Here is an 11,986-nt window from a genome sequence, read left to right as displayed (position 1 = left end):
AGGTTCGGTCATGAAGGGTTGTAGTGTTTGGAGGTTCTTTGTTTCAGTCCAGATCTGACGTACCTTATTCCACTAATGGTGGCCTTAATTGGCTAGTTGAATCAGGTGTTTTTAGAGCTGGGCTGGGTAGACATAAAGTCAAAGAGAATTAAGACGAAGAGAATCAAGAAGATCAGAAAAAAACAGGCAGGGTAGACAACTTTGCATCTGTTTTTTTATTGGTTCACAGTAATGAATGTAGTGATATTTGGGCTGTAAGTCAGCTGTGCAGTCAAGGCAGCTAGTACTGAACCACAGCTATCCCAGCTATTCCGAGGGCAGACATCACCAAGTCCAATTCCGGTTTTCCATACAAACACACCAATTAGGCATAACAACATTAGCAAGGTTTCCATCCAATTTGATGCGAATATTCTAAAATCTGCATAAAATAACATGCTCACATGAGAGGTGTTTCCATCAAATGGACTTATTGCTGATAAAAGGCTGTGTGTGATGACGTAGTGTAAATACAATTACCTTCTGCGGTTAAATTGCCATGTACAGAATGAAAATCACAAGTTAAATGGGTTTCAATCGCATTTTCAACTCTACTGATGGTTTTGTCAGACTAACTGTTGCTTTATATGCCCACTCTGGTATTGGCAAGTGCGTGTTAGCCAACAGCTCACAGACACAGTGCAGGTAGGTTACCTACATTATTAGATTATTGTGGATAAGAGCAATATTATTTTTTATTTTCAAGCGGCAGCCAAGCATCAGTTCATGTCACCAGAATAAGACCCTGGATATTGATTAGAAAGGAGCATCAAGCTCATCAGCTTGCTCTTTCACCACCCTGTGAAGTTCATTGTTATTTAATCAGTAGCCTAATAAACTACATGGTTTCCTGAGTCGTAGTGGGAGGACCACACAACATATCATCGCATGACTCCAAGTTAACGTCCATATGATGGTTATTATATCAATATTTGAGCATAAAGGCGTTTCTACCGGCATTTCTCGCATACATAATTTTACTAACACAAAAAGATTCCACCATGTCGAACAAACAAATTGTCTGTAGACATTAATAAAATTGTACCGTCATATTATGTTAGCATCAGTCCGTTCGTGACTATTTTCATGCATCAGGTAATTCATCCTCACGAAATGGTTGAATAGAAACCTAGTAATAGTGGACTCAAAATAAATATCTTTAGTAAATGGGTTAACATGAAACAAATCTTCATGTGAAACCATTTGACATAAGAATTGCTAATTTATTTTCATGAAAGTATACTTTGGTCACACATTAAACAAATATTTGGTTTTGGGAGTTATTTGAGTCCCTGACAGCACAATCGTTCCATATGCATATTAAATAAGTACCATAGCTCACACCCTCAGCTTACATATGGTTTCAAACATTATTGCATCGGATAACTGGTTAGCAAACTGGCCATTATAGAAATCCCAACGCTAGATAGTCCAACAGCATGGGATATGTATTGTACAGTACAAGATAATGATGAAGTGGATGTGATGAATACTAACCAAACATATACAAAGTTGTTATTAAAATGATGGAACACAATACAAACATTGAAAAGCAACACATAGAATAGACTATTTTGTTATGTCAATAGCAACTGTACACAAGCACCATACAATTAAATTAAAAAACACATATTAGCCTATAATATGTTTGTTTTACATTGTTAAATAGCCCTGTAAAGACACATCTAAGGTCTATTCAGTGTGATTTCATCTACAGCTTTTATTGATTAAAGAGTTTGACTGTGTGTGTCGGAGGGGGGCGTGTGTGTTTGTGTGTGTACGTGCATGCCTACATTTGTGGGAGCATGTATTTGTACATACGTGCGTGTGTGTAAGGAGGTTAACTTAACACTGTTTCGTAATAACATGTAGGTGTTTTGTGATATAAAATGTTGTTGAAGACGATATTAACTGAAGCCCTTAATAACGAAATGTGAATGAGTAGGCCGAGGGAACCAAAGGGATCTGCTATTCATTACGGAACTGTACTGTTAACAGCCTACTACTGCATATTATAGAGTCCTGGAAAATATCCATTGCTGCTGCTGACAGCGTCTAGACCTGAGGACGGTTAGTCATTCAAACACATCAAAAGGCCATAATGGTGACAGCGTCTAGACCTGAGGACGGTTAGTCATTCAAACACATCAAAAGGCCATAATGGTGACAGCGTCTAGACCTGAGGACGGTTAGTCATTCAAACACATCAAAAGGCCATAATGGTGACAGCGTCTAGACCTGAGGACGGTTAGTCATTCAAACACATCAAAAGGCCATAATGGTGACAGCGTCTAGACCTGAGGACGGTTAGTCATTCAAACACATCAAAAGGCCATAATGGTGACAGCGTCTAGACCTGAGGACAGTTAGTCATTCAAACACATCAAAAGGCCATAATGGTGACAGCGTCTAGACCTGAGGACAGTTAGTCATTCAAACACATCAAAAGGCCATAATGGTGACAGCGTCTAGACCTGAGGACGGTTAGTCATTCAAACACATCAAAAGGCCATAATGGTGACAGCGTCTAGACCTGAGGACGGTTAGTCATTCAAACACATCAAAAGGCCATAATGGTGACAGCGTCTAGACTTGAGGACGGTTAGTCATTCAAACACATCAAAAGGCCATAATGGTGACAGCGTCTAGACCTGAGGACGGTTAGTCATTCAAACACATCAAAAGGCCATAATGGTGCAAAAGGTGACAGTGAACATGGAGCTTTGCGCCAGATTTGTTTCTGTTTTAGCCAACTCACGCAAAAGACAAAGGAGAAGGATAAAACACAAACATATCCATCTACCAGTCAACATCTATGGCGTAAGAGCCACAAACATGGATGACTCAAAATGGAGTTACAGCATTGTACAGAAATTGGAATATTCCACCGATACTGATTGAACTGAGACATGGATAGACACGGTACATTTGAAACCCATTCTCCTTTCAGCATCTGCTTTTAGCTTTTAGCAGATCTCAACTGCTGCAGCAGCTGTTGACTGTGTGAATGCAGGAGTTCATTTTCTCTTAGACAAACATACTGTTCTCTTTAGGAGCTCAGTATGCCAGCCCTGCGGTCTCAGTATGCCAGCCCTGCGGTCTCAGTATGCCAGCCCTGCGGTCTCAGTATGCCAGCCCTGCGGTCTCAGTATGCCAGCCCTGCGGTCTCAGTATGCCAGCCCTGCGGTCTCAGTATGCCAACCCTGCGGTCTCAGTATGCCAACCCTGCAGTCTCAGTATGCCAGCCCTGCGGTCTCAGCATGCCAGCCTTGCGGTCTCAGTATGCCAGCCCTGCGGTCTCCGCAGCAGTGGCCAGGGTGGATGTGTTGCCCACGTCAAGGCTTGTCCTCTTTCTATTTCTCTTTTTCTTTCTCCCGGCCAATGTGAAGGCATTGTTCTCCATATCTTTCTCTCTACCCCTACCCTCTGTTTCTCTCTACCCCTACCCTCTCTTTCTCTCTACCCCTACCCTCTCTTTCTCTCTACCCCTACCCTCTCTTTCTCTCTACCCCTACCCTCTCTTTCTCTCTACCCCTACCCTCTCTTTCTCTCTACCCCTACCCTCTCTTTCTCTCTACCCCTACCCTCTCTTTCTCTCTACCCCCTACCCTCTCTTTCTCTCTACCCCCTACCCTCTCTTTCTCTCCCCTCTTTCTCTCTACCCCCTACCCTCTCTTTCTCTCTACCCCTACCCTCTCTTTCTCTCTACCCCCTACCCTCTCTTTCTCTCTACCCCCTACCCTCTCTTTCTCTCTACCCCTACCCTCTCTTTCTCTCTACCCCTCTCTACCCTCTCTTTCTCTCTACCCCCTACCCTCTCTTTCTCTCTACCCCCTACCCTCTCTTTCTCTCTACCCCCCTACCCTCTCTTTCTCTCTACCCCTACCCTCTCTTTTTCTCTCTACCCTCTCTTTCTCTCTACCCCCTACCCTCTCTTTCTCTCTACCCCTACCCTCTCTTTCTCGTGTGTCTTTCCCACCCATGCCTATAGCTGGTGACAGCAGAGCTCACAGTTGCTGTGTTTCTCTGTGTACGCCCCATGCTTACCCTAACTCTAACCCAAACACAGCTAATTCAAGTTTTTTTCATACACTGCCTGTCTGGCTGCTGCAGAACTGTGGGTTGGGAAGGCCAGAAGGGTGGAGAACTGCACTTGGGTGGATGTCACAAAGCTTTCTCTGCCGCCCATTTTGTGAAAGGAATATGAATGGCTAAGGTTCATCTCAACCCTTTGAAGTTAAACAGTAACAAAATATTTTCGAAACAAAACAGAGTTATATCTGGAACCAAAAATGGTTAACCAAGCTACAGGAACAGTCAAATAAACCGTGGTTCTTGGTAGACCTTTTTTTCTAGTGCATACCCTACAGTGACTTACTGTAATGGGGGAAATGTGTTTGTTTTATATGTTTAATCAATATAAAAAGTATTGCAAATTGTAGCCTTGAATAAATTAACTGCAGTATATATGATACATTACATGTTATGACAAAATGAGCACCAAAAGCATTGGAATTCAGTTACTACAGCAAATCAGACAGTAAACTGCACCAGAGGCATTGAAATTCAGTTACTACAGCAAATCAGACAGTAAACTGCATCAAAAGTAACATTTTCATGGCAGGTATAAAGAGATAACGTCACAAAAGCAAACATTACGGAGTACATATTAGGACAGCCTCAGTCACAGAAGGACTAGGCTGTCCTAATATGGTAACCGTGCACTTTATGACTGATCATATTAAACTATGGAGGGGGGACTTGGTCAAAATTCTAAATACTGATATTAGTTTAATAGATAAAGTGCATCATTCCATGAAAATGATTTGACCTCATGTTATAGTAATTTTAAAACCGAAGAAGAGAGAAATGTTAACTAAATAAACTATATTTGTTTTGATGTATCAGATCTACTGTAGCTACAGTATATCGTCATTATTTTCAGAATATGGCAATACCTGCACAAAGTAAAACAACTAATTCAATAGTAAAAACTAAGATAAACATACCCAACTCTGTAATCAAACTCGGGCTTTGAGGTCCACTCAAGGACACTCCTGGTTTTATTTAATCCCTGTTTATGGACCAAAACACTGCAGACCGCTAAAGTCTACTGGAAGGTTGAGATTTTATCAAACAGCACCGATATTGTAGGAGACACTGTCTAGACAGACCATCAGTCAAACAGATAACACAGGACTCTTTTCAGTCATTCCCCTTTCCTGGGACATTGGCATACGGGATCATCCATATCTTCAGCCTGTTTTCATAGACTAGACGTAACATAGTAAACCTAAATCCGGGACATTCAAATTAGTATGATATGTTACGTTTGGTATGGTTACATAAGACAGATGGTTACTTAAGGCAAAAAGGAAAGTAGGATGGTTGGTTGGGGTGGACGGGTGGGCGTATGGTTGGTTGGGGTGGACGGGTGGGCGTATGGTTGGTTGGGGTGGACGGGTGGGCGTATGGGTGGTTGGGGTGGACGGGTGGGCGTATGGGTGGTTGGGGTGGACGAGTGGGCGGGGTGGATGGGTGGTTGGGGGGTGGACGGGTGGGCGTATGGGTGGTGGTGGGGTGGACGGGTGGGCGTATGGGTGGTTGGTCAGGGTGGATCAGTAGGCAATTAACGCAAACGTCTAGCAACCCAAAGTTTGCGAGTTTGAATCTCATCACGGTCAACTTGACTATTTTAGCAAATTAGCAACTTTTTAACTACTTACTGCCTTATAGCTACTTTGCTACTACTTAGCATGTTAGATAACCCTTCCCCTAACCCTAACCTTAAACCTTTAACCTAACTCCTAAACATAACCCTAACCCCTAGCCTAGCTAACATTAGCCAGCTAGCCACTTTACTAGAATTCATAAAATATCATGTGTTTTGTAAATTCGTAACCTGTTTTGAATTTAGAAAATTCCTAACATATAATATGAACAAAGTATATGAAATGGGTGATGGACATCCACAAATTGATACATACCATACGAAATGTAACATATCATACGAAAAGGAGTATCAGGGATTTACATACATAATCATACGAAATGCTCTTTGATCAGGTTGGTATGTTAGATGTACAATTATAATTTCAACTTTAATTGAAATGAATTAATTCACAGAAATTTTGAGTAGCTAAGTTACTAGTAGTCCACATTCATAAACTAACAAAATACCTAAACCTTGATTGAATCCATATCATTGTAACCCTCCATTGTTAACTGAAATCATTTGGTTTCCCTGGTGACATCTGTCCTGCTCTCAGTTTCTATTGGCTGTTGGGGTCGAAAGCTATAGTCAGGGTAATGGTCTCCTAGTTGTGGTTTATTCTGGGTAGTGTAGTCCACAGCAGGTAAGGGCAGTGGACAGGTGCCATTTTGTGAGTCCCCTAGTGTTGTGGGGCAGGATCCCACGACCCACCAGACCTCCAGACCCCAGGGCACCCTGAGCAGTTTTGGCTCCAGCTCTGAGCCCTCTTTGCTGGGCACCAGCCTGGGCCAACGCTGGGCCCTGGATGGGCCTAGACAAAGTTATTGGAGATCTGCCTTTGGTGATCAAACAGGTCCTCAATCTCTGCACTGTACGCATCACCTGGTAAAAGTAACAAAATACAGTTAGAGATAAGGAGAAAGAAAGAGAGAGGAGAGAGAAAGAAAGAGAGAGAGAGAGGAGAGAGTAAGAAAGAAAGAGAGAGAGAGAGAGAGAGAAGCAGAGAGAGAGAGAGAGAGAGAGAGAGAGAGAGAGAGAGAGAGCAGAGAGAGAGAGAGAGAGAGAGAGAGCAGAGAGAGAGAGAAGCAGAGAGAGAGAGAGAGAGAGAGAAGCAGAGAGAGAGAGAGAGAGCAGAGAGAGAGAGAGAGAGAGAGAGAGAGAGAGAGAGAGAGAGAGAGAGAGAGAGAGAGAGAGAGAGAGAGAGGGAGAGAGAGAGAGAATGTGTGTTAACGACAGATAAATGTCATTTCCCATACCTGCGTGACATCCATACATGTACGCTCTGTGTCCGTCGTATTTGCATCGACATCTCATCACGTTGTTCTGGAAGTCTGACTCAGCCATGTCTAACGAGGGGTTGACTTCCACCTATAATATAACAGAAACAGTGATTTTAAAAATATATATATTTAATTTTTTGAACTTTATTTAACCAGGTAGGCCAGCTGAGAACAAGTTCTCATTTATAACTGCGACCTGACCAAGATAAAGCAAAGCAGTGCGACAAAAACAACAACACAGAGTTACGCATAAACAAACGTACAGTCAATAACACAATAGAAAAATCTATGTACAGTGTGTGCAAATGTAGAAGAGTAGGGAGGTAAGGCAATAAATAGGCCATAGAGGCAAAATAATTACAATTTAGCAATAACACTGGAGTGATAGATGTGCAGATGATGATGTGCAAGGAAAGATACTGGGGTGCAAAAGAGCAAGAGGACAAGTAACAATATGGGGATGAGATAGTTGGGTGTGCAATTTACAGATTGGCTGTGTACAGGTACAGTGATCGGTAAGCTGTTTGACCGCTGATGCTTAAAGTTAGCGAGGGAGATATAAGACACCAGCTACAGTGATTTTTGCAATGCGTTCCAATCATTGACAGCAGAGAACTGGAAGGAAAGTCAGCCAAAGGAAGTGTTGGCTTTGGGGATGACCAGTGAAATATACCTGCTGGAGCGCGTGCTATGGGTGGGTGTTGCAATGGTGACCAGTAAGCTGAGATAAGGCGGGCTTTACCTAGCATAGACTTATAGATGACCTGGAGCCAGTGGGTTTGGCAAAGAATATATGTATTGAGGGCCAGCCAACGAGAGCATACAGGTCGCAGTGGTGGGTAGGGGTATTGTATGGGGTTTTGGTGACAAAATGGATAGCACTGTGATAGACTACATCCAGTTTGCTGAGTAGAGGGCTGGAGACTATTTTGTAAATGACATCGCCGAAGTCAAGGATCGGCAGGATAGTCAGTTTTACGAGGGTATGTTTGGCAGCATGAGTAAAGGAGGCTTTGTTTGCGAAATAGGAAGCCGATTCCAGATTTAATTTTGGATTGGAGATGTTTAGTCTGGAAGTCTGGAAGGAGAGTTTACGGTCTAACCAGACACCCAGATATTTGTAGTTGTCAACATATTCTAAGTCAGAACCGTCCAGAGTAGTGATGCTAGTCGGGCGGGAAGATGTGGGCAGCAATCTGTTGAAGATCATGCACTTAGTTTTACTTGCATGTAAAAGCAGATGGAGGCCTCGGAAGGAGTGTTGTATGGCATTGAAGCTCGTTTGGAGGTTTGTTAGCACAGTCCAAAGAAGGGCGAGAGACATTAAAAGTCAGTCATGGTTGGTATTGTTTTTAATAGCGATTCTCATTCGATTCCATAAAAAAGCAGGAAAAGCTTTTGGATGGATGGAAGGAAAGATGGATGGATGGAAGGATGGATGGATGGATGGAAGGAAGGAAGGAAGGAAGGAAGGAATGGATGGGTGGAAGGAAGGAAGGAAGGAAGGAAGGAAGGAAGGAAGGAAGGAAGGAAGGAAGGAAGGAAGGAAGGAAAGATGGATGGGTAGGTGGAAGTATGGATGGGTAGGTGGAAGGAATGAAGAAAGGGAGAGAGAGAGTGAGAGAGAGAGAGAGATCCACATTTGCTATTTAATAACATTCAGTTGGTAGAGCTGTTCAGATGTACAGTATACTGTTCAGACACTGTAACAAAACCATTGTTTGTCCCATTGTGAGAAACATGAAATACATACTGGAAGACATTAGCAGTAATAGCAGCCTAAAGAAAACTCATACAGTAAATAGTTGTATGACTATTGTATGGAAAGCTGTGTAAGTTTAGTATAAATATTGAGTAACAAAGACATTCTCAACCCACACAGTGTGCATCCTAAGAAGAAGAGTTGTGTAATTGTATGGTTTGTCACAGGACTAAAGGATTGCCATTCCAACTGAATCTCACACCATTTGAGTCATAACAGAAAACTATTTTAGAGGAAGCCTCAACCTGTTTGCTCCCCACTTCTGTGTTTCTGTCCTGTCATTGAGTGTCTGAATCTCTTGTAAAAATAAATCGATCACAAAATAGTCTCAATGCAGTTTACCATAAGGGCGAACATTACTCCTGGCTCGTTTAAAGGACACCTTTATGTTGAGGACTAAAGCTGAATTAAGGGAGTAATTTAGTGTGTGGTTAGGAAGGTACAGTAGTTACAGAGAGCATAACCGTGACTGTATAAGTGTCTGTAATAGGTGCTATTCTGAGCTCTACCATGTTCTTATAGACTGTTATTCACCAGTCTACATCCACAGCTGCTGACATAACCATTCTCTTCTGTAACGCGCACACACACATACCACACACACACACACACACACACACACACACACACACACACACACACACACACACACACACACACACACACACACACACACACACACACACACACACACACACACACACACACACACACACACACACACACACACACACACCGTGATAATACTGAGAAGCCATCATCCCTAATAGCTGCTCTGTAAATGTACTACACCCACTCTAAATACAGGCTGCATCCAACTACACAGGAAAACAAACTTTAACCTCTAACAAACATATTTAAAACTTTGTGATTGCTCAAAAACTAGCCATGATGGCAACTCTGTAGGAATTACATCGTTGGACTTTGTCGTCTGTAGTCTGTTGGCTTGTGGCCATCAGAATGTGTAATGGCATGAGTAAAAGGCCTGTCAGGACAGCAACGGAGTTTCATGGGGAGAAATGAAAATGTGGTGCTTGACTGTAAGAAGAAGGGTCCAATGATAGAGGGTTCATTTGGGTAATTGGGGAACGTTTAGTCCATGTCTCTCAAATGTAGATATGTGATGTTATGGTCCTGCGTTCACTAAGTGTCTCAGAGAAGACGATCTATGATCAGGGCACCCCGTTTTATTTAACTGGTCCTAGGTCATCACTCCTACTCCGAGACACGGTGTGAATTAAAGCCCTGAACGGTGCACCCCACTGAATAGGCCCTCGAGTTTGAACAACTGGAGTTTGGACAACTGGAAGGGTTATTTGGCTGTCCTCTTCTTACTCCTGTCCTCCTCTTCTTCTCCTGTCCTTCTCTTCTCACTCCGGTTCTCCTCTTCTTACTCCTGTCCTCCTCTTCTCACTCCTGTTCTCCTCTTCTCCTGTCCTCCTCTTCTTACTCCTGTCCTCCTCTTCTTCTCCTGTCCTTCTCTTCTCACTCCGGTTCTCCTCTTCTCACTCCTGTCTTTCTCTTCTCACTCGTGTTCTCCTCTTCTCCTGTCCTCCTCTTCTTACTCCTGTACTCCTCTTCTCACTCCTGTCCTCCTCTTCTCCTGTCCTCCTCTTCTCACTCCTGTACTCCTTTTCTCACTCCTGTCCTCCTTTTCTTCTCCTGTCCTTCTCTTCTCACTCCGGTTCTCCTCTTCTCACTCCTGTCTTTCTCTTCTCACTCGTGTTCTCCTCTTCTCCTGTCCTCCTCTTCTCACTCCTGTCCTCCTCTTCTCCTGTCCTCCTCTTCTCACTCCTGTCCTCCTCTTCTTACTCCTGTACTCCTCTTCTCACTCCTGTACTCCTCTTCTCACTCCTGTCCTCCTCTTCTCACTCTTGTCCTCCTCTTCTCCTGTCCTCCTCTTTTCACTCCTGTCCTCCTCTTCTCCTGTCCTCCTCTTCCTCACTCCTGTCCTTCTCTTCCTCACCTCCTGTCCTCCTCTTCTCACTCCTGTCCTCCTCTTCTCCTATCCTCCTCTTCTCCTGTCCTCCTCTTCTCACTCCTGTCCTCCTCTTCTCCTATCCTCCTCTTCTCCTGTCCTCCTCTTCTCACTCCTGTCCTCCTCTTCTCACTCCTGTCCTCTTCACCTGTCCTCCTCTTCTCACTCCTGTCCTCCCCATCTCCTGTCCTCCTCTTCTCCTGTCCTCCTCTTCTCACATCTGTTCTCCTCTTCTCCTGTCCTCCTGTCCTCCTGTCCTCCTCTTCTCCTGTCCTCCTCTTCTCCTGTCCTCCTCTTCTTCTCCTGTTTTCTTCTCTCCTCTCTTCCTCAACTCCTTTTCTCCTCACAGCTGTTGCATGGCCACCACTTGTAATCACGCCCTGCTCTACATGCCTAAAATACACACATTTGTGTGTGTGTCCCCGTAAGCGTGTGTGTGTCCCCGTGAGCATGTGTACATCTATCATAGGGACATGGAGGGTGACTAAATAAAACAGGCTGAGACACTTTTCACTGTAACCTCTCAACTGACTCCCATGGCCTAGGTAGCACAGTCATTAAGGGAATGAGTTTCACCATAACCCTCCTCTCATTAACAGAGAGTGATTAGGTAGTGCTATTAGTAATTACGGGGGTACTAGTTTCACCATAACCCTCCTCTCATTAACAGAGAGTGATTAGGTAGTGCTATTAGTAATTACGGGGGTACTAGTTTCACCATAACCCTCCTCTCATTAACAGAGAGTGATTAGGTAGTGCTATTAGTAATTACGGGGGTACTAGTTTCACCATAACCCTCCTCTTATTAACAAAGAGTGATTAGGTAGTACTATTAGTAATTACAGGGGGGCTGGTTTCACCATAACCCTCCTCTTATTAACAGAGAGTGATTAGGTAGTACTATTAGTAATTACGGGGGTGGTAGTTTCACCATAACCCTCCTCTCATTAACAGATAGCGAGTTTCACTGTAACCCATGGCTTTCCCATGACTCAGAGGTATAAAAATAATTGAAAGCTTAATTGCCCCCAGGGATGGCATGCTGGGATTAGTAATGTGAGACAGACGTGGTGGCTGATGGGAGTTGGAGTGTCCTGAGGTGGCGCCCACAAGGACACAGCTGATTAACATGAGACAGGGTAATGACAGAGATGGAGAGTGTGTGTGTGTGTGTGTGTGTGTGTGTGTGTGTGTGTGTGTGTGTGTGTGTGTGC

General features: G+C 43.6%; 1 protein-coding gene and 1 long non-coding RNA gene across 3 annotated transcripts in view; both read right to left on the bottom strand.

The window, feature by feature from the left end:
• Positions 1-200: 200 nt before the first annotated feature.
• Positions 201-3,498, bottom strand: LOC121846701. Its single transcript, XR_006083656.1, has 2 exons — positions 2,160-3,498; positions 201-2,100 (listed from the first exon to the last, which is right to left on the bottom strand). It is a non-coding gene; the product is annotated as an uncharacterized LOC121846701 (long non-coding RNA).
• A 2,616-nt stretch (positions 3,499-6,114) lies between these two features.
• The window catches only part of LOC112253569 (lysyl oxidase homolog 4-like), a 40,347-nt gene continuing 34,475 nt past the window's right edge, over positions 6,115-11,986 (bottom strand). For both annotated transcript variants that reach the window (XM_042323670.1, XM_042323669.1), the window contains exons 14-15: positions 7,009-7,120; positions 6,115-6,634 (exon numbers count right to left, since the gene is read on the bottom strand). In XM_042323670.1, coding sequence (XP_042179604.1) covers positions 6,564-6,634; positions 7,009-7,120 — 183 coding nt within the window. In that variant the 3' untranslated portion in view covers positions 6,115-6,563. The remainder of the gene's footprint in view (positions 6,635-7,008; positions 7,121-11,986) is intronic.

The sequence above is a fragment of the Oncorhynchus tshawytscha genome, linkage group LG06 (genome assembly GCF_018296145.1).
Source record: "Oncorhynchus tshawytscha isolate Ot180627B linkage group LG06, Otsh_v2.0, whole genome shotgun sequence".
NCBI classification, from domain to species: Eukaryota; Metazoa; Chordata; class Actinopteri; order Salmoniformes; family Salmonidae; genus Oncorhynchus; species Oncorhynchus tshawytscha.
The sequence above is the reverse complement of the archived record's forward strand: the minus strand, read 5'-3'. Positions and strand labels throughout refer to the sequence as shown.